At 40.7% G+C, this 23,049-nt stretch overlaps 1 protein-coding gene across 1 annotated transcript in view; it reads right to left on the bottom strand.

Annotated features, from left to right (window-relative positions):
• esrrb (estrogen-related receptor beta) overlaps positions 1–23,049 on the bottom strand; it is a 46,206-nt gene that overhangs the window by 15,219 nt on the left and 7,938 nt on the right. Inside the window, exons 2-3 of the mRNA XM_037695008.1 lie at positions 12,511–12,920; positions 7,766–7,882 (exon numbers count right to left, since the gene is read on the bottom strand). Coding sequence (XP_037550936.1) covers positions 7,766–7,882; positions 12,511–12,907 — 514 coding nt within the window. The 5' untranslated portion in view covers positions 12,908–12,920. The remainder of the gene's footprint in view (positions 1–7,765; positions 7,883–12,510; positions 12,921–23,049) is intronic.

The following is a 23,049-nucleotide window of genomic DNA, read 5'->3' as shown; positions in this document are numbered from 1 at the left end:
ATCTCTACATTGCTGTTAGTTTTGCATTACATGGTTAATTACAAAAAACACTATGATTATTTACAAGAGTAATAAATAAGAGCAGCCACAGTCACTATGTAATGCAAAATTGACTGCAATGTCAAGGTTTTCAAAATAGCTCTAACAAAGTTGAATCAGGTGTCCTGGATGGATTCTTTGCTTCTGGATATAAAGACGAAACGTTTCAACAAAGAAGAATCAGTCTAGAGGACCTGACTCAACCTTGTTAGATGCATCTACCTGCATCAGGACATTTTAAAAATAATTTAAACTACTACAAAATGTTCTTATTAGAACAGCTTAAAAATGGCAACAAATCTACTTTCGGTTCTATTTGGACTAGTCTTTAGCTTATAAATCTGGTTAAAGTTGAGCTTTTTTTTTTATTGATGTGCAAAAAGCTGTCTACAAGAGGTAAGACATAAACCGTTCATAATCATTCCACAAAACCCCAATTTAAAACATGTGAACAATCTTAACAAATCCAAAATATTTTTGGTAAAATGTCCCACTTACAACGCAAAATCCCAAATGAGTAATGTTGGTCCCTTTTTATGCACACAAGCAAAATAAAAGAACTGCTCTGTGGCATATGTCTATGTAAGCATGCATTCCTGTGTGTGCATGTGTGTGTGTGTGTGTCAGTGGGGTTGCTGCCTTCCCATATGTGGTCTATGCCTGGCTGGTCTACTGTGACACAGCTGAGCCCAGAGCAGGTCTAAACATATGAATATTTAATGCAGGGTCAATGATCTCACAGACTGGCCCTCTAATTATTTAGCTTTTGGGGTAAGGCAGACTGCATACTAATTAGCTGCTAGCTACCTGCTCATAGACTCAGGTGTGCTCTCCTCAATAGGCACAAACAAAAACTACACCAGCCAGCAAGCAAAGACATAGCCACACACATAATGCACAAAGCTTCTACTGTCATACTGCAGATAGATAACTAGGTATTGCTTTCCCATAAAAGACCCCTATTTCACCCCTCTTTCACTGGAGGAGCACGAAGGCCTTATCACCCCCAGCCACACCTAGCGGGGCAGGTTGCACACTGATACTGTAAATGTCAAGCCAGTCTCATCGTAACATAAGTTATTTATTATCTCATTATTTGATAAGAATGTTTCTATTTGGATGTCTTTTTTCCCATTGTATTAATTTTCAACATTGTTAGCATATTTCATCTATGCTCTTCTATTCTTTTGATATCACTAAACAGGTTTTTGGTTGTTTAATGCAATTGTGTGCAAACATTTAAAACCTGCGTCCTTGTATTTGTGTGTCGTCGCAGTCGTGAGACCTAAATTTTAATCCTGTCAAGAGGGAGCATCCCTTCAATCTGTATACATAATGTAACCCCGCAAACAAATTTAATATTAAAAGGCAGGATGACAAAAGGTTCGATAAAAGACTTGAGGTGGAGGAGGAGTTAATTTGTCAGCTTCCTATGTCCTCTGAGTGAAGAACACCCGCAGCCAAAGCACTTCCTTGATGATTTCATCACTTTATAACCGGAAGGACGGTGTCAAACCTGGGTATTGTGTGGCCACTGCAAATGAGCCTAATACAATTTGCCCATCAGCAAGTGCTCTTGGAGAGGATGAATTTGGATGTGTCCCATGCACAACGATTGGAGGTCGCCCAGTGAACGAGAGCGAAAGGCAAATCAGATGATGAAAAGCAGAGGGCTTCATTTAGCAAAGAGGAATTCAACAAAGATTTATGCAAAACTCTAGATTTTCACCATTACACGATCAGAGCACATAAATGTAGGCACAGCGTTTCAGGAAAATGTATCATCATGCAACTGCAGATTTTGTCTACTTATATAGATGATTTGATTCCCTAGAAACACAAATCTGATTAGGATTGTCTTTCAATTTCCTGACACCGACAACCCACTAACCTAATTACCCCAAATTCCCAACAGAGTCTCATCCTTCCCACCAGAACCCAAGGAACTACCTGTTCTTTACACGCATGCACAAATGCAAGCACACACAGACCTAAGCACACAAAAATACCAAGATATGAAGAAATAGATTTTGATGTTGTATCTTACACATTTTTGGAGCATTTTCAAAACTACTTTATTATGGCTAAAACACCTTAGGTATGGAAAATTTGCCTCATTGTCAAATATGTCACCACTTTCTACAGTTTCTTTCGGCTCTCCAGGTGAGACTGGCTTCAGCCAGGTGGCTTCAACTTTCCATGTTCCTCTCTGCCAGTTGAGTCATGTGGCTGTGTCAGCCAGCGATGGAAGGTAGATCAGTGCCTCTTTTAATTAGAACAGTCCTGGCCGTAATTAACAGATGCTGACAGGAATTAAAGCTTGGCACTAACCTGTCTCATTTTACTGTCCAACAGGGCCAGACAGAAGCAAAGAAGAAGAGGGAGTGATTAGGAGCAACTAGGCAGGCTCATTCATTTGTGTTGTTAGGTACAGGCTGGACTTTATAGGGCACTATGTTGGGTCTCTGGTGGTAGCTAGCACTTTAAGTGATCTGCCTCCAGTAGTTTATTTCAGTATTTTTACCTGGATTATTGAAAATGAACTTTGGTGTTTTGAACCACTTGGACATGACTGTCTCAGAGGAGTTGACGGGGGAGAGAGTGAACCCCAAAGACCATCTTAGCACCAGCAAACAGTTTTTTGTTCCCACTATGGCGTATGCTGAAACGTCTCAGAAAAAAAAGAAGCTGTCCAGATGACCTGACTGAACATTGTTGGATTTTTACCTGGATTATTGAGCATGAACTTTGGTGCCGACTCCAGTAGGTTTATTGCACTCCCTCCAGAGTAAACGGTAGGTGTGTTTAAAATGTGCACAGAGTTGCGTATCCACTCATCCAAAGTCATCTTTCTGTTTTATGGCCCACTATACAGTGGAGAGAGGGTAGCTGTGGGTGAGCTCGGGTATCATCTCTTCAAAGAAGGGCGCTTGTGGATGGGGCTTTTGGCCAAGGCGACTGGCATTTGCACACGGATTAACACAGGCCTCGAGGTGGGGGCTGGGGCCAGCTGACCTGGGGTTCTTCTTTCTCTCCAAAAACAATAATAATCCCCTTCCAAGCACACTCCGACAAAAAGGCCCGTCTTCAATCACTTTGTGTGGTAGGGGCCCTTATTTTGAGTAGCTCACCTGTTCAGGGTGTCTCTCCATGGGGAAAGTGTCAGGATGTCTGGGATGGTTGGCAATGCCAAGGGGAGCTTAGGCAGACCCTATTTTAGCTAGGAAAATCAGAAGGCCACATGGCAAGGCATGGTGAACCTTGCCTTTCAAGGAAGCCGCCCCACTAAACTGCCGTCAGCACGATTTCAAAGGGGCCCTGCCAGCTTCACATGCTTGCAAGTGTGTCACAGCATTTTTAATCACAAGTGGTGATGAACGAGGGTAGAGGAAAAATTGTCACACATTGCCTCTCTTGATCTGCTGACCCCGGAGGCCGCCATACTGACACCCCCAACAGATACTCCATTTACAGGTTAGCTACGCTATCCCTGCTGAGCTACCATCCTCACATGTCCTGATAATTAGAAAGGCTAAATGGCACCTAAATCTACTTCAGATCGTAAATTGCTGTGATGTAAAAACTTAGGGAGTTTTGCCACAAAAAAATGCCTCTTTTTGCTTACTTTATACATTACTAGGCCTGTCATGATAACAAATTTTGCAGGGCGATTAATTGTCTCTGAAATTATTCCGATAAATGATAATATTGTTTGAAATTTGACAATAATTTGTAATTATTGTCAAATTTTACAAGAAATGTTGGTTAATTTATTTTGCGTGTAGTACCTTTTTTGACCACCAGACAACACTATAAGACTGTTTGAACCGAAGGATGGATAGTGAGGGAGCGAGCAGCATCTCTTTAGGAAAAATGGGATGGAGGCCCCTTGACGTGACATGGGGTGTCTTCTCCTTCCATGTTTTCAAAATGGCGGATGCTCTATGTGGTTTGAGCTCTTTAGCATAGTATATTTCACACAAAGCTTAAAAAAAAAAAAAAAAAAAATCAGTAAACAAGTTCTCAGATTCTTTTTGCAGAGAAAAAAAAAACTTTGTACACAAAAGGCACAGATTTCAACCGTGAATTTTGGAGCTTCGGTAAGACTGAGGTTTTTTTCCCCGAGGTCGGTCTGTTAGTTTAACTCGTAGCTTAGTTTCTCAGCTTAGCTGCTTTTAGTGAATAAAGAAAAGAAGAAACAATAAAGCCGATGAATGAAAATGAGGTAAATAATTTTCATTTATCATGCGATTAATTGATTTATTGTTTATCGTGACAGGCCTAGTCATTACTAAATCTTGGTGGCAGATTGTTTTTGTTTTAATGCTGTACAACTTTGATTCAGTATAATAATCTTCCAGAGACTACACATGTGTAAAGACATTGCAATTTTATCAGAGTGTATTTTATATTGGTGCAGCCAAATTGTTTTCTAGGCAGAGAATAAATATTTTATGCATTGTACTCCTAAAGTTAACCCACAGTACCTCATCAACTTTATCAAGAGGCCTGAAGCGCCTCTCTAGAGCTTCATTAGTGGAATAAAATTACTGTAGATTCATTCCTGGACTTTGCTGAGTTTATACACTTACACATGTGAGGAAACTTGAATGTGACCGAACCACAAAAAGGACATGAAGCAAGCAACATCTACTGAATGATGTCAGTGTATAATCTCTCAATACTATCTTGTCCTCTCTCTTGCTCTAAGCTCTGATCCGCTTCCATTGATCAGAGGAAAAACCTGTTGCCTCTGACATTTGATTCTTTTATTGATCACTTCCTCTTTTATACAGTCAAAGGAAAGTGGAGCGGCTAAACACTCAGTTTAGCCAGTGCCCTGTGATTCCAGTAATCCGATTGCTTATCTTAAGCAGAACATTTTGCTTATTCCTCCTCTTGCCACATTTATAGATATAAAAATACAAAAAAATGCGACATGTGGGCAATATTAAGGCTTAATTTCATTAAACTGGTGCTGTCAGGCAGTGATGGATTTATATCTGTTTCGTTGGGGGGGGGGCAGCACTACTTTGTTAGAGCAGTAAAGTTATAATTAGGTGATTTTCCATTGAGACACATTGTGACCTTTCTTCCGTAATGAAAGCAAGCGGCATCCTCAGTCACATGAACAGTGGCCATCTCTACATCATGAGGCTGAGCATGGTGTTGAGCTGACGGCTTCATAGAGCTTACAGTGGACATAGACCATGTGTTTTTCTTTCCATTTAGTCTTTGTGATATTTTAAAGTGCAAGGCTCCATGTCAGAGCTCAAGAAAAATGTGCTTTCTGTCACTATAAATTATGACCGAAGTCTTTAATAACTGTGCCTACCAGTAATTTAGGATCAGTCTATATTAAGAGTTGCAAAGGACAATGGCACAGCTTTAGCATTGTGAGGAAAACCACTATTTAAAAGACGAGTTACTCTATTTTTTGGTAATTTGCTGAATTCACAGAAGAGTGCATTAGAACCCAAGGCTTAGCTGAAGTGTGCAAATTTTCACACTCTCTTAACTTTGACCTGACACTGGTCATTCATTTATACCCACGGCCACATTTTTTTTGTAGTCTCTTATTCTCCAGGATGATATATTGGCATAAATTTTTCATCAGATAGTAATGCGATTACTCTGTCTTTCTGGCACTGAGGCTTTATCTGGCTGCATGCAGTCCAGGGGATTCTGTTACTGTGTGGGGATCCATACAGTCTACAACTCTGGATTCAGGTGGTGACTGCATATATATGCATCTATAAATCCTGCACTCCAAAGGGAGAATAATGAGAGGAAGAAAAGGGAGACTAAGTTAGACAGATAATCTAAAAGTGGCGTTTTTAAAATGTGTATATATACGAGTATTTTAGAGGAAATTGAGCTTTGCACAACAATAATTAGCACTTAAAAAACACAATAATGTGACCAAGAACCATCATAAGGCTGGGTGATTTGGCCAAAAATATTATAATTTAGACAAATTACATCAAAATACTTTGTACATGTGTTTTTATGCATTCAATTATAGTCAATATACACATTGTTACAGAAGCTAGTAGAAGCTGCCATGGCTCAAGTCTGTAATCAGAGAGGCAGAAATTAAATTTGTTGAAACATTGTTCAAAAGAATCAACCTCACTTTATTAGAAATAAGTTCAAATATCCACGCGATACAATTCATGGCTTCGAGCTCATTTATTACTTTCTGTAGCAAAGTGAGGTCTATATCTTGAAGCTGGTTCTCAAAATGTCCCTTTAAATATAAACCTTGCCTAAAGAGTCTGAGAAAGTGTTAAATATTGTGGGGGAAAGTGCTCAGGAGAAAGCAGTGTACCCAAAGAGACTTCTTTCTGCTCGTGTTTCTGTACATTAAGAGGAGATGGATCGATGTAATGTGAGCATGCCAGTCTCTTTGACAGAGAGAAATGGGCTGAGTCTCTGCACTGCAGCTCTACGGTAAAATATTTGACTAATGCGGATTCTAAAACAAATTATATGTAGCCTAAAAAATGTTTTCAAATACCAAAAATCCACAGTGTCCTGTTGAGTTACTGGTATTTTTGATGTAATGACTAAGTTGTTCTAGTTCTTATGCAAATGATGCAGGAAAAGGGCCACCTGCATCATGAAGGACCACACTCACCCAGCACACACTTTTTGCCTCGCTCCCCTCAGGAAGGAGGTTGAGGAGAATTAAGTGTAGAACCACTAGACTGAGGAACAGCTTCTACCCTGAGGCTGTTAGACTCATAAATATCTAAGGATAATCACTATGAAAAAAATAAAATAAAAAAACATTATGCTGCTGATTTATTTCATGTTGCTGTGTTCATTCGTACTCATCTGCTCACACAGACTCATGTTCGTGCTGCTGTTTGGCGTATTGTTTTTTATACTATAGTGCTTAACGTATTTGAAGCCAACACTTTTTTTAGTTCATATCTTAGATCTTATTACAGTTTTTCTTCTACACTGCAATACTTTTGTTGGATGTAAATGGGACCCTGTGTACACAATCTCGTTCCACCACATGTGCCACATGTGGTGTGTATGACAAATAAAGAACCTTGAATGATCTAATTCTGATTCAATTTTATTGTTGATGTTTAAACCATTTCATCTTAATGCCAAACTGATTTTATGAAAATGTTTGCCATACAGTAGTTGCAAAATACAGTGGGGTTTCAAAACAAGCAGAAAGGTGCTTCCACTAAAAGAGAATCAAAAACTCAGATTCTCTTGGGGGGGTTCTGTTAGTGGCAGTATTTAGTGAGAGAGCAAACCTGGCCAGATAAATCCAGCTGAAGCATGTTTAATTGTCACTGAATTCCCTGGTGGCATGACTTTAAAAAACCCTCCACAGGAAGATCGCTTCGGAAAACATTTAGTGGACCGATATGTCAGGAGAGCTGAGATTGTGGCGAGTGTGTGCTGAGGGACCCGGCGTGAGCCTCTCCAGCTGGAATACTGTTACATTTCTACTGTCAGACAGCTGGATCAACCTATTCAGCATCCCCCCCCCCTCCCCCCAGCTTAACTGCACATTATTTACTGCTGTGTAGGTAGGGGAAGTACCACGGAGCAAGCTGTAGGCACAAAAAGAAACTATAGTAGAAGTGACGGCTGCAACAATCTGGAACTTAATCATCCTCAGAGAACGTGTGTGATGTTGTCATGTTGTTTACATGGGTGTAGGAATAATAATAAAAAATGTGCTTACTCTTCTTACCTTCTTTGAGCATCCCCACTTTGAGGCATTTCATGAAGCGACAAGCCTGACAAGATTTGCGTCTCCGTTTTGTGATCTCACATTCATTTGTAGCTGGACAGCTGTATTCTATGTTACCTGCGGAGTACAAGAAGGAGCAGGTTAGCACACAAAAACTGATTTAAAAGTGAACACTTTCTTAATAAGAAACTACATTTTATAAACTTCAGGTGTTGCTAATTATGCAACAACCACTAATGTGTCTGCCGTCATAAAACAGTTGATAATAAATATTTATTTTAGCCAGTTAGACATAAAAATCTAATAAAATGCAGGTGGATGAAAAGTCTTCCAGTGAGTATCTTTCAGCCCCGGCATGTGGAGAGGTGGGGTCAAAGTGCAATGATGTGGGGGTGGGTTAAGGTAAAGCTACAATGGTCCTTCAGGACTGTTCAGTAGATGCCACTCTGGTCCAACACTAAATTGGCCTCATTAATTCTGTGCATGTCCCCTCCAGGCCTCGGCGCTGGCCATGTCCCCCTGCGCTCACAGGGGCCTGCCACTGCTTCAATAGCAGGCTAGAGAGCCAGACACGCCGCCACGGACCACTTTACATAATACTCCTGCAGACCCAAACCTGTTGTTACCACTGTTGCTATTGTTGACTATTTATATAGTGTACAGGCAAAGAGGCCTTATGCATTATTCAATGGCAGCATCTTGAAAGAGTTTCATTGCTACACAATGAAAGAGCTCTGCTCTGGCATTACGAATACAGCGGGCAGGATATACGAGTCCCATCTCTGCCCGCCTCCCTACATTTAACTGTATTCAGAGGGTCTCAATACAGGGTTTCAGTCTAATAGTTGCTTCAAGCCCAGGAATTTGAATTGTCCTCATCCTGAGTGGGTTCCAGCTTCCTAGTTTTTGACACTGATTTTTCTTTCAACTTCTTGTGTCTTTTCCAGCACTGTGCTCAAATCTGACAATCATTATCATTTGAAAAGTACACGTAGTAAGCAAGCAACAAATTTCACTTTATTGCAAAATGTCCATCTAGTACATCCTCTAGTGGTGAACGTTCACAGACATATACCAGGATTGCATCCAAACATCTTGTTCCTGCTCTTCAACTTTGACCCTCACTCCACATTTGTGTAAGAAAGCTGTGTATTATTCCACCAGCGTCCCTCCACCAGCCCTGCTACACCCACTGACAACTTATGCAATTATGTTAACATTATTGGACAGATCAAAAGGAGGGTCCCAAGATGTTATAAATAATTAGAAATTCCTCCTTTTATCTGGGTTTGAAAATCATTATGCTAATTCCCATCATCTCTTCAAGATTGGGGTAAATAAAGGTGTGAAAGAGGCAGCTGATGAGCTCTGATTGCCTTCCCTCTGTCTGTTTTCTCTGTTGTCATAGCAGAGCAGCCCATAATAATCCAATTCATTTCCCACAAGGTGGGAGGAGGTAATCAGCGCAGTCCTGCAGGGACTTAATGCTTCAGTCTTATTTTGTTTGTCCAGATACACTAACCAATAAATTGCCATGTAAAATACTAAATACATGTCAAGTAAATTAGGATTTTAGTATTTTATGAGTGCCCTATATACATTTTGAATACTCCAACCTGACAGCATGAGGGTGTTTTGCCAATAGAGTTATTTTTTCCCTACTTGTCCTTTCTTCCACCTTTACAAATAAAATAAAATTACATTCTCAATTTATCCACCTGTTCCACCAAGCTTCATTGAATTTTCCATCGGATCAAGATTCTCAAGGCTCACTACAGAGCAATAGGTGGATTAACCAATTCCTCATGTCTGCATATGGTTTATTTTTAGAGCTGGGAGTGTTTCGGTATCAGTATACACACACTGAAGTCCCACATCACTAAGTCCCAAAATCATTATACACATTTACTCATCAGAACTTATATTTATCAAAACCTGATTAAAAAGCAAACAAAAAATGTGATTTAGACAAAAATGGGTCAAATTTATGATCCAAATATTAAACAAGCGTTAAAGATAAAATCCAACAGGTATTCATATTTACATATATATGCTGACATTATAGATGCGGTTCAATTTGTATTCTTTTTCTCTGAATCTTTTGTAGCACGTGTGCACCAAATGAGTTTCAGAATCGTGTCCAGAAAAGCCGTGACAGGAACAGCAAGGAAAGTTTCACCTTTCCAAATAAAGCACACTGACCGGAACCCTTTCAACCCAAAAGTCGTGTTCAGGTTTATCTGTCTTTAGAGAGGCTACGGTATGGTTACCCGTAACATTACAAGGTGAATGGAGAAAAAAGATTTCCCTCCTTTTTCCCCTCTTGATAAGTATCTGTCTCAATCTATTTTATGGCTTTTCAGGACCCATGCCAGGGCACAGAGGGGAAAGTCAGGTCTTGTAAGTAAATTACAGTAAAATGGCAAGTATTTCTCATCAAAATCTAAACTGACTTTTACAGGCTTACTGTCAAGGTCTATTACTTCACATGAAAGAGGGCCACCGAGTTCAGTTGATTTTCAAGCAATTTTACACTTGGGTTCAAAATGGGAAGAAAGCATAGTTCAATAAAGCATTTATGTTTTTGATTGGTGGGACACGTGAGACGTTGGGATGGATGATGATAAGGAAGCAATGAGAACAAGGGTATTTCTGGGATGGATAGAGATAAAGTTAGACATTCATTTGGACCTGGCCTTGACTAATGCAACTATCCCCACGTATAAGTTCAAAGGGCTTTTCACTGTATGACTAGGTGACAGGAGGTGGATTTGCCATCCACTTTGGTTTAAAAGAAAGAGGCATCCACCATCAGCTAAAGAAATGGGAGTCCAAACAGAAAAGGATGAGATTCAAAGAGAAAGCACCGTATGTGGAATATTAAAATCTGAAAGCACGAATCTGCTACAAAGAATAAGTTGTTGCATCACAAGGTGAGCACAAGGTGAAGAAACTGTCATGTACATGCTTAACATTAACTTATCATGTTTGCCCTGAGTGTTATCGAAGAAACGTGATAAAGGCCTGGGAAAGACAGCTCCTTTGTTTTCTTCTCATTAGAGTGGGCCGTCTCACACTCCACCCTTGACTGCCTCGTTATTCCTTTAATTAATCAGTTCTCATCAACGGCACCCTCTCATTCTTTCAAGAGCTCTCACTACATTGTGCGATTTACTGCACGCGTTTTCCTCCAGCAATACTGCATGTGCTTCTTTCATCATTTCAGAAGGGTTCACCTCCCCCAAAAAGTCTCCTCCTGCCTCCACTGCTCGGGACCCCTGTCTGATTATTATGCCATTAAGCCTCTCCTCCTCTCTTCGGAAAGAGCAGCAGGGTCCCTCTCCAATCTAAAGAAGTCCTGGTTTTTTTCCCCTCCTTTCCTTGAAATTACCCGGCGACGCGTGCCTGAGTTTCTAATTGGCATGCCCGTCCCTGGAGACGGCCCCCTCCCTTCCTCCTAATGAAAAGCCTCGGCCTTAATTACACTTTCCAAACGCTGATTGTTATTGACAAAACTCCTGTGGCTCGGACAAACGACGGCAGATTAGCTCCATTACAGGCAGCCCTCCAAGAAGGGAAAGAGAGGGATTTCAAATCGACAATGCAAAGTGAACGGGGGAAAAAAGAGGAGCTTTCAATTTTTTCCTCCATGTACCTTGCACTTAATTGTTTGGACCAATGCTCCACTTAAGATGTCTCTTTCTTTCCTAATGTTCAATTGTGTTGCTGTCAGTGTACTTTTACTGAGGGGACAAAAGCTCAGTTATGTTACTTGAGGAAAAAAGTTCATCTTTTGTCAATAGACACGATTGCTGATGGCAGCATGGGTAAACAGGAGGATTTGGCCTAATGCTTTTGTTTGCCTGCAAAAGGTACATAGACTGTCTAAAGCTGATAGGGCTGTAAGGTCCAAAATCAACACCTAGTATCAAGACAGGCAGTCTCTGCTCTGTAATTCCTGCAATCATTTACTGATTAAAAAAATACTGAGAACAATTGACAATAGTTTTAGAGCTAAAACGACAAATTCATATTTTCTTTTGAAAAATCGCATTTAATTTCATTCAAAGCTATTGTCTTTATTATTTCCAGTGCACAGTGCATTTATAAACCAATGGAGATTAATCCTAAACAGCTGTGCCTGTTGTGAAGATTTTTCCCCCAGTCTCAACTATATCTTCCTCCTGCTGATTAATCTGGAGCAGAGCGCACAGTTTCACAGTGGGGGGTCTTTCATTGCCTCTGTAATGAGGAGCAACAACACTGTGCCTTGCAGATAGCCATGTCGGTTCCAAAGCACACACATGCACATATTCACAGGGCAAGCATAATAAAAGATGTTTCTGAGGCCCTTCTGCATCTGCATCTGAGCAAACAGCTTTCACTCCCTGACTTATCAGGAATCTATGCAATGATGTACACTAAGCATGACAGATCATCATACTCTCATGTTTTGGTTTTTTTGGGTCTTATGTCAAAAATATTCTGTCCCTGTAAAAAAAAAAAAAAGTTCAAGAATTAAAAGTTTGCATTCTTTATTTTTTCTTGGATGCTGCTGGTCTCAGAGGTAGAAATGTATATGCATGTATCTACATTTAATAAACTGCAACGATTGAGTGTGTTTCACTGATGTTGAGAGACCAAATGTTTCATGTACGGTGTTTTTGTGTTAGGTGATGCGTCAACACGGGATGAAACAACTTGCACTGAGTGTTTGCTGGAGGTAGGGGAGAGGAGAAAAATACCTTGTATTGTCCTTTTAAAAAAGGCTTTGCAGGCCTCACACGAAGCTACCCCATAGTGATACCCCGAGGCTATATCTCCACAGACCAGGCACAGCCTCTTGGGGAGGGAGTTCAACATGTATTCACACTTTATGGATGAGTCCTCCATGATGGTGCTGGAGCAGTCGTCGTAGCGCTTGCGGCAGGAGCCAGCACCGAGCCCGCCGGGGGTGAACATGGGCGGAGAGTCCAAGCCGTTCGAATGGCTGTTCATGGCGTTGACATAGCCGCCGCTGGCATCCGAGTTGCCACTGGGGCTGTGGTGGCTAACCGTGTCGATGACTGAGGAGGGACTGGATGGTTCGGTCTTGATGTAGGACCCACAGCTGGAGGGTAGATGCCGTTCATCAGCTGCCATTCTATTCAGCAGCCTGGAGTCAGGATGATAGGAGAAAGAAAGAGAAGGTAAGAATGATGAGCAGAGATTTTCAGAAGGTAATACATCTTATTTACCAGTGAACTCTACAAAAGTCTAGCATTGTACAATTGCAATGCATGCTTTAACAAACTGTTTATATAACATTTACAGACTCAAAAACTTTTTCTTTTTTTTTTCGCAACAAATATGATGCGTCTCACAATTTCATCGTGCCAAACTCAATGAGAAAAAAAGTTTAGGAGCAGTTTGGCTCTGCGATTTATTCAAGTCATTTGCAACATCGATATTTCACACAGTGCTACTTTGATAGAGCAATGACGATAAATCATCAATACACTGTGCAGCTCTAATCAGCAGTTCCAACATTTACATCAACCAGTAAACCAGAATCCTAAGTGCTTCATTAGCTACACACTATGGCAGCTGTTAAAAGTCCTTCAGAGTACACACACAGTTGCACACACACTCAGCTCAACGCAAACACACAGACAGAAAGAGGAAACTGGAAAAGGATGAGAGACAGCGGCACAGAAAGCGAACGCTCTGAAATAACCTAACACAAAAGCACACGCACACACACACACACAAACACAAAGCAAATCAAGATGGGGGCATCTCAATAGTTTAAAGAGCACAGCGGACCTTGGCTTGTCTCCTTGAGTCAGCAGTCAACCAAAAGGAAACATGATGGCAAGATATTGACTTTTTCACTGTCTGTCTAATAACTGTATTTTGGAGTACATGTAATCTAATGCTGTAACGTGTGCAGACTAAAGTGCAGCCTTTTGACTGCGGCCACAAAATGCACTCTGAAGCCTTCCTTGGCCATATAAATGTATTTCAGTCCTGCTCTATAACCTTTAACTTGAAATTGCACTGAGTGAACAGTGGGTGTGGGGGGAAAGGGCTGGGGGTGGCAGCGGCTAAACCCTACAATGTGCATACGGAGTGAACTGAAGAGGGGAACAAGGAGAAGAAATGAATTACTCGGTGTATTGGGGACGCTGTGTAGACACAGTAACCTCCTAAGGTTAAGGCGAGGTCACACATTAACAAATACGCACACCCGTTTGCATTAGGCACCACGGAAAGGGTAAGAGGTTGCTTGCACTTGCCTGCATTAGCAAAATTGAGCCTTGCATGGCTTATGCAAATGTAGATACAGGAGTTCTGATGGAGTGGCAACTAGACAACCCAGGTTGTGCTCTAGTGCCATTAGCATATTGCCAAATAGTGTTTACATATTTGAGAAGTCAGTTTACCATCAGAACTGGAAGAGGGTAATGTTTCCAACTGGGTTCTGTCTAGAGCCCCTTTAGAACAAAACAGGAAATGGCAGTACGCAGCTGCAGTGGCCCCTATTGGTTGACCAGACATCTTCTTGCTCTCTCAGGCTGATTTAATTGCGAGGATGGGTGACAGAGGGGTTCAAGCCCAGGGGTCAGTGGGTCAACCTTATTTTCTCACCCTGGCTTCCATGGCCCGTAGAGATGGGGGTCAGCGTGTCAAATTAAATCTCATTCCTGGGTTTCCCCTCCCTGCTGTCATGTATATTCATTGCAGCTCTGGGTGCCTACCACTTCTGGAAATTCACAAAAAGGTTAACTGCTAAAATAAATAATAAAAAATGTCCCCAGTTAAAACTGTTGACCTTGTGGGATAAGCCCTTGTGCATGAGGCGTCCTGGAATTCTCCTTTCAATCTTCACTGTATAAAATGATACACAACCTCCTTCTTGCTGGAGAAAATGTAATCCCATTGCATTTTTTAGTAACTCTGAGGTTAAACAATGCATATAAGCCTCCATTTTCTCTTTAATGCTCATGCAGTAATGGAGTAATGGAGAAAGTGCTTCCTCTTCTTTCTAAAATATGTTAAAAAAAAAGTCTCTCCTATAATGAATGCAGATTGTATCCCTATAAATTAACGCACATCTCTGTGTTCATCTGCTTTATGCTCCACGTTTCAGATGGATATGTGCACCTGCACGATAGGCCACCTGCACTTGGCTTATTAAAGGCGATATATTAAAACGTAGACGCGCAAGATGGCTCCATTTAGCTTTTATTTCACAAATTCAGTGTAAGCTTAACCTCAGTTCAAAGGCCATCCTTAGGGTGACACTTAGCATAATTGCATAAGTGTCTTAACTGTTTCCCCTCCAGCTCAATATGGTCATTTATAATAAATGTGCAGACTAGAATCTCCTTAACTCATTCTGCTATGACACATTAGTACGACCACTATGCTTATGTTTTTAACAAGGCTGCTTATATTGATTAATGATACGGAGGAATACTAACCACCTAAACCTGGCATATTAATCAAATAGCCTAAAATATTTCTATAAATATTTGTAATCTCTAGTAGGACAGGTCCAATTTAAATCTATAAATACAACTGTACGAGGAAAATGAATTATGAGCATTACATTTTTTTGACAGCAGCAATAGTTGCAATAAATAATTCAGTGTGCAGGGCAGGTAGTAATTAGCTTGTGTGTTACACAGACAGAGCCGACAGGAAAGGGTTTGCTGAACTATCTGAGACTTGATGCTGTAAAATCTATAGTTCTTTCTTCCTTCCTCAAGGTAAGAGCTTTTTCAAATTCTGCTGCCTGGCTGCCCAAAGGAACAGCTCTCTTCTAAGACACAGTATCTCCCCCTTTCTTTTCCCCCCTCTCTCTGTTCCTCCTCCTTTTGTTCCCTTTGTACCGATCAAAATTCATGCTGAGTAGTAGGTTATGGGCTCGCAAACGCACACTGCGCAGTTTGGTTTTAATCTGATTCCACCTGGCCCTCCTAACAGCATTTCAGATCCCTAATATCATTCCAGTGGTGCTGCTGTGACCAGGATTAGCTGGCCTAACGATCTGGCGGTTCGTCCGCGCTCTCCGTGTCTTTTCTTTCAAGAAGAGAACTGTGGAGCTCTTATTCTTCTCGTCTCAACACTTTTTCTCACCTGCAAGCGAATTTCTGAACATTGGGTCACTGTTGTGTGGGCACATTCAGGATCTAATTGAGTCAATTTGTAAGTACCGTACTTTCCCGAGTATAAGTCGCATCAGTCAAAAAAAGCATCATGAGGAGGAACAAAACATATATAAGTCGCATTTATTATGCGTTTATTTAATGGTCAAAACAGCTTCATTTCACCTGGGCGGTGTCATCCATTGTGGCCAGAACCGCTAGCTCTCCAGCGTTCCTCCGCCTGCACCAGCTGAGTGAAGTGAGCGCGCACGGGAGGACTCACTGTTGCAGTTCTTTGAAATTTAACAAGATTAACACTTATTTGTTTGCTCGACGTTATAGCAAATGTGTGTCTCAGTTTAACTTTTCCTAAATAAATGCACTTTAATGGTCAAAACAGCTTTAATTTCGCCTGAGCAGCATGGTGCTATCCATCCATCGCAGCCGAAGCCATTAGCGCTCCAGCGTTCATCCGTCTGCACCAGCTGAGTGAAGCGAGAGCAAATGGGAGGACTCGCTGTTGCACTTCTTCGAAATTTAAAGCATCAGTCAAAAATTGTGTTATGAATATGAAAAAGTAAACAAGTCACTTGGGCGTATAAGTCGCAGGATTGACAAATCTACGCAAAAAAACTGCGACTTATACGCCGGAAAATACGGTAGTCTTCCTTGAGCTTAGTGTGTAAAGACATCCTCCTCTGTGTGACTGCAGCATACTTGTAGTTTAAGTTTAAACAAACAAAACAACTCTGTTCCAAAAGTTATATTAAATTCCTAATGTTTCACTCTAAGGGCCACCTGAAGTCAAAAACATCATCCTATAAGATTTGCTCACCTCATCCCAGAGAGTGTCACATCCCTGCAACCTGATCAGACTGTGTAAGTGACGCGAAAAACGTTGATGGCAGGGGGTTGACATCTGAAGTCAGGGCGATGGTGATATCAGATGCCCCAGTAGGGGCAAATCTGTCTTGAGGACCTCAGGCGATGTGGCCTGATAAGCCACTGGCCCCAGAGTCAGCGCTGGTAGGACGAACTCAATTAGCTCCTGACAGACCTCTCTCTGCCCTGCTCAGCCTCCCCACCACACAGACTCACCAGCAGCTGCCATGCTGACCTCTCCTCCAGGGGCCACTGCTGCCTTTTAGCGCTCCGACAGCCACAGCCAAGGGACTCATTTTTGGTGGGGACAAAAGAGTCCAAAATCTACAGAAATACATTCAGAAGCTTGTATGCCACCTGGAGCGCTCGGTGTGTGTCGCCGCAGCAGAACGTGTATATTTTTTAAAAAGCACTGAAGCTTGTGAGAAAGTTGTAAAGCTGGTGGAGATTCCAAAACACACTTCACTAAAATAGAAAAGCTTTTTTTTTGTGTGTAACTTGTTCCAGGTTAATAACCATCACGGGAATTAGAGGCCAGAAGACTCTTAGGACGTGAGAATGTGTGTGTCTGTTGTGTCTCATCTCATGTCTGAGTGTGTATGTGCTGAAGACAGAAAATGAAAAATGGAGATATGGGGGAGGAGGGCTGGTTGACGGCTGTGGTTAGGTTAGAGGCAAACCTGGCACTCCAGAGGGACCAATTCTAATCTATGACAAAGAGGCCTCTAATTTTGGAGTTTCTCATTCATTAGTGCTGCTCCGGCAGAGAGATGACTGAGAGGAGGGGGGTGGACCTGAAGAGAGAGAGGGGAGGAGCCTCTCTATTAACAGATATGCCAGACGCCTTAGGAGCAGCTGACAGAGATTTATGATGTGCAGAACTACAGAGGCAAACAACAACAAAAAAGATGAGGGGATGGAAAAACATAAAGAGGAAGCATAAAAGAATAGAAAGCTGTGTTTAGCGTTCCACCGGGACACGAGGGTCCTTGGATCAATAAGAGGGCAGGTTAGGGACTTAGTGCAGGGTTACCACTTGAGGAGACCATGCCGCTCTGCAAGCTTGGTGAAGTTTTATTTTTTTTAAGGCTGCAGCAGAGGATTATATTTAGCTGCTTTACAGCGATGTCATTGTAGTCTTTATAAAGCTATGAGCTCACCCCACGACAACATGAACCCCATGCTCCAGCAGAACATCGAGACATATGGCCAAGAAGAAGATCACATCTATTGATCCCTCTCCCGCTCCTTCCTGTCCAAGAGATGCTGCTGGGAGGAAAGAGAGGACCTTTGGTGATACAGGCACTGCTGTTCGACTGACGTAAACCGTCTGGGGCGCACTGGGCAGATCTAGTTCTTCAAAGGGGCTGATTTCAGGATGTTGAAGGAAGTAAGTGGCTAATGATAGAGCTACTGTCAGTGGGGATTATTGTGAGAGCTGTCCGTTGTCTAAGCACAGAGAGCAAGGAGTTAACCATCTTTTATGCAGACCCCAGAGGAAAAGCCCTCTGCAGAATTAGTTCATCATACGGTATGTAAAAAAGAAGTTCAGGGATTATTCCAGCCTGCTATGCAGTGCGTTTTGGGATCAAATTTCTAATTTTGCTTCTTCATTAAAAAAGATTAGTTTTCATTATATCCATTATGTAGCACAGTCATGGTATAATTTAACAACATAAATTTACAACGGCTCTCGAAATCAAGAAAAAGTAATTATAGTTAACTGACAAAAACGACCAATAAACAGTTTCCTCCAAAGCTTGTCGCATGAAAACCAGAGTGATTAACTACGTGTGTTACTGATGCACCGCCATAAATATCTCAATACCTCTTCCTGGAACACTGATACACTTTGTTGGTGCATTCTTCCTTCACTAAGGAAGTTTAACGTGAAGTTCCTCAGCCTTTGAGGGACTAGTCAGAAATTAAAAAATCTACAAAAAAAAAGGTCATGATTAGGCCGGTCGCGATAAACAAATCAATTAATCGAATGATAAATGAAAATTATCAACCTCATTTTCATTTATCAGCTCTAATCGTTTCTTTTCTTCTCTCTTTGCTAAAAACAGCTAAGCTGAGAAGCTAAGCTACGAGTTAAGCTAACAGGCCAACCTCGGGAAAAACCTCTGTCTTGTTGAAGCTCCAAAATTCACAGTTGAAACCCGTGCCTTCATCTAAAAAGTTGTTTTTCTCTGCAAAAAGAAGCTGAGAACTTGTTTACTGTTTTCTTTATTAAAAGCTTTGTGTGACAAATGCTATGCTAAAGAGCTCAAACCACGCAGAGAGTTCGCCATTTTGAGAACCGAAAAACAGGAACACGAGACAACCCATGTCACGTCAAGGGGCCTCCCTTCCATTTTTATTAAAGAGACACGCTGCTCGCTCCCTCACTATCCATCCTTTGGTTCAGTCTTATACTGTCATCTAGCGATCAAAAAATGTACTACATGCAAAATAAATTAAACATTTCTTCTTAAATTTGACAATAATTTCTAATTATTGTCAAATTTCAAACAATATTATCGTTTATCGCAATAATTTCTGAGACAATTAATCGCCCAGCAAAATTTGTTATCGTGACAGGCCTAGTCATGATCTTTATTTAGTTTTAAAAAGATTACACTTCATGTGATAAATATCTTAAACCATGATCATGAGTGACTTAACACTTAATGTGAACCAGTGCGAGTAAAAAATAAACAACAAAAAACTGTTACATACAAACGAAATAGCACACCTTCTGCACTTTCACAAAACTACTCTATTAAATATGAAATTAAAGCAAGGATGCACATTATATAGAATTTTTTTTTCTCCCATTGGGCCGAATATTTGTTTTGCAAAAATCTGCAAAAGATCGTAGGCTATTCTAAATGTCACACATTCCTGCTCTGCCTGCAAACAAAAAATGTGGACAGTCAGATGAACTCTCACTGCCCTTGATGTTCACAACAAGTGTAGATGGTAGAGGCCAAGATGATAAAAGAACGAACTGTTTTGATTGTCTTAATGACAATAGCAAGTGCGAAGTCATTACTGGAACATTCAACAATAATATCACTATTGTTTTTTTGTTTTTTTTTAATATCACACAACCCAACAATAGAGAGTTATAGAACATGACTTTCAGAAAGTAAAGGTGGGTCAGTGACATATTTATAGTCATTTGGTGCGAACTGTGAAAACAGATGTGTACTAACAGAAAGGAGTTAATATTTTCAATAGAAAATAGTGGGACTCAACTGGGTTGTTGTTTTTTTTACCGTGTGTGTGTCACAAACAGAGAAATATTATTACAGCAGGTTAAGGCTATTTAACACAGTGGAATGTAAATCACAGGTTTAGACACAGTCACTGTGCATGCAGTGGGTAGGAGGCATAGAGCCATGCATGAAATTACTTCATTAATCTTCTTCTGATAGGCCGTCCTTGTTTAGGGGGGAAACTCTACCTGCCTAAAACAAAGACTCAATACACCCCCCCCCCCCCCCCCCAAATTATCCTCTTCCATATAAGATACAAACATAAAAAAGCAAACACAAACACAAGCACACACACAAACAAACCGTGCAAAATTAACAGGCCAAAATGTGCAGGTTTATCAGCCGGTGATTTAAACACAATCAGACGTGTCGATGTTTGCAAAGACTCACAGTCACTGTGTAATCATGGCTCCCAGGAGCGATTAAAATGCGATATAACATTTTCATCCAGTTGAAATTGCAACTTAATTTCTCTCACTTTAAAAGGCAGTTTGAAGCGCACATACCAAACAACTCCACAATGAATTAATCTTACTAAAAAACTCTATTGTTATGACTGCCACACGCCGCAGCAGTCGACAGAGTCACAGCAATAGCCTCAAGCTTTTTACAGGCTCATCTCTACCAGCTGCCACATATTCTCTATAAATAGTGCCGGTAATAAAAAGGCGGGTGGGCTTAACTGATTTATACGCCAGTGTCCACCACCAAACCATTCAGGAATAATTAAACTTTGGGGATATTTCCTGAATTAATGCGTCTCCTTTCGGGAGGCGGGGGCGCAATCTAAACATGTAATGTAAAGTTCACAACATCTCATGCTCACAGGTTCAACAGCCAGTCACTCAGAGTGACCATTTTATTCCACTTAGTGCTGTAGGGGTGATTTCATACGAAGACGTTTTAATGTGGACATGTTTTGCAGCCAAGACGGAAGCGCGCACATACACACACACAAACAGAAGTCTATGTTGTATACTCAGGAGCAAGCACATGTTCTTACTAGGAATGCACGATATTATCGGCATGTATCGGTATCGGCCGATATTATAAATAAAGTTAAATAACGGACATCAGCCATTCCATCAAAATAACTCACCGATATAAAAGACTTCTGTTTTAAGTTATTTTTTTAATTTAAGAAACTGTCAAGTAGATCTATTAATGCACTACTACTACTTACTGTATGCGCTTTTCACTTGTCGTTTGTGAACAGGTTGAGTTTAGATTTGTGAAAATTTACAAATTTGCACTGTTCGAGTGTTGTCGTTGTCATTGGGGAGAGGTGGCGCAGAGGTTAGAGAAGGTGGGCCTGTGATTGGAAAGTTGCAGGTTCAACTCCATGGATTGACAACATCAAAATATGGGTGAAAAAGGTGAAACACCCACACCTGTCTCCACCCTCATTTGCCCCACCCTGGGCCCTTGAGCAAGGCCCTTAACCCCCACCATCTGCTCCCAAACAGGTTTCTCTTGAAAGTGAGTTCTCGTGACTCAATGAGACTACCTGTATAAATAAAGGGTAAGTAAAAATATATAAAATAAATTGTGTGAAAAAGAGTAAATGTCATGAATAAATTTGACATTAAACTTAATCCAACTTGAAGTGTTACATAATTTTCAGCCTCCTTTTTAGCATCTGCATTTGGTAGCAGACCAGATTGACAAAGACCATGCAGAATAATGTAGTATTTTAATTCCACAGCAGAGAAAGCTATGTAGTCTCTGTAAGTAGGTCTAAGGGAAAAATGTTTTTTTTTTTTTTAATCGGTATTGGTATCAAGTATCGACCAAATAAGATTTAACACATTGACATATCGGATATCGGCCAAAAATCCAATATCATACATCCCTAGTTCTTACACTTAGAAATGAGTAATTACTACTGTAAATTAACAAACTGACAGAAAAGTTCATTTTTTATGATGTACAACTAAAATATTTGCAGGGGAGTGACTGATTTGAACACCTTTCAGTCTAAAGTTTAATAAGAACAAAATAAAAACATGGATACAAAACAACAACCATCTATTAGTTAATGTCTAAGTTTTAGTTTATCTCCTGACTGAATACAGAACAGACAACAAACATACCCAACACAGCCAACTGTATGAAATACGTCTAGGGCTGCAACACCGAATCGATAAAATCAATAAAAATCGATGATCAAAAGTGTTGGCAACGAATTTCATTATCGATTCGTTGTGTTGCGCGATTATGCCTTTCACGGCACTGCGGAGCCATTTTGTTCACCTGCAGTTCATTGTCAATGCTGACTGACTGAATAAAGTTTTGAAAAAAAAACAAAACTCTGCAGCGCGAGTTGAACAGAGCAAGGGGGGGGAGGCGGAAGCAGAGCAGAGACGGTGTTTTCAAAGGAAGTTAAGTAAATTTTACAAATGACCGACGCAGCGAAAACTGTTCGACCCAAGTCCTACAAAGTGTGGGAGCTCTTCACAAAGATAAAAACGGAGCACCATGCAGCTTTGAAAAAGTGACGACACGACATGGGAGAACCACGCTGATGAAACGTAAATATGTCTGAGTCACGAGGAGGATGAAGGAGCTGAACAGCTGATACAACTCGTCATGTGTTGGCAGGTGAGTCTCTACAATATTCACATTTGTTCTGTTTCCAAGAGAGAAAACGTAACGTCAGTGTCTCTGTAGCTGAAGCTGCTGCTTGTTTGTTTGTTTGTTTGTTTGTTATCTGATTAATGACAGTGATAGAGAACGTGCGTGTTACTTTTTATTTTATTTAATTGGTACAAGCAGTGTTTAAATGTGATTTATACATAAATCTAACACAAAGATAATAATTTAATGATTAAGCTTCAACTTTTAATTTGCTGGCAAAGTCTGAAGATACTGCAGGTATGGCAGGATGAATTGCATTTAAACAGGAATTAAAGTAATTTATTACATCTACTCAAATGTGTGTAATTAATATTTTATATATATGTGTGTGTGTGTGTGTGTGTGTGTGTGTGTGTGTGTGTGTGTGTGT

This window comes from Nematolebias whitei, chromosome 21 (assembly GCF_014905685.2).
Source record: "Nematolebias whitei isolate Nwh7 chromosome 21, NemWhi1, whole genome shotgun sequence".
Classification (NCBI taxonomy): domain Eukaryota; kingdom Metazoa; phylum Chordata; class Actinopteri; order Cyprinodontiformes; family Rivulidae; genus Nematolebias; species Nematolebias whitei.
The sequence above is the reverse complement of the archived record's forward strand: the minus strand, read 5'-3'. Positions and strand labels throughout refer to the sequence as shown.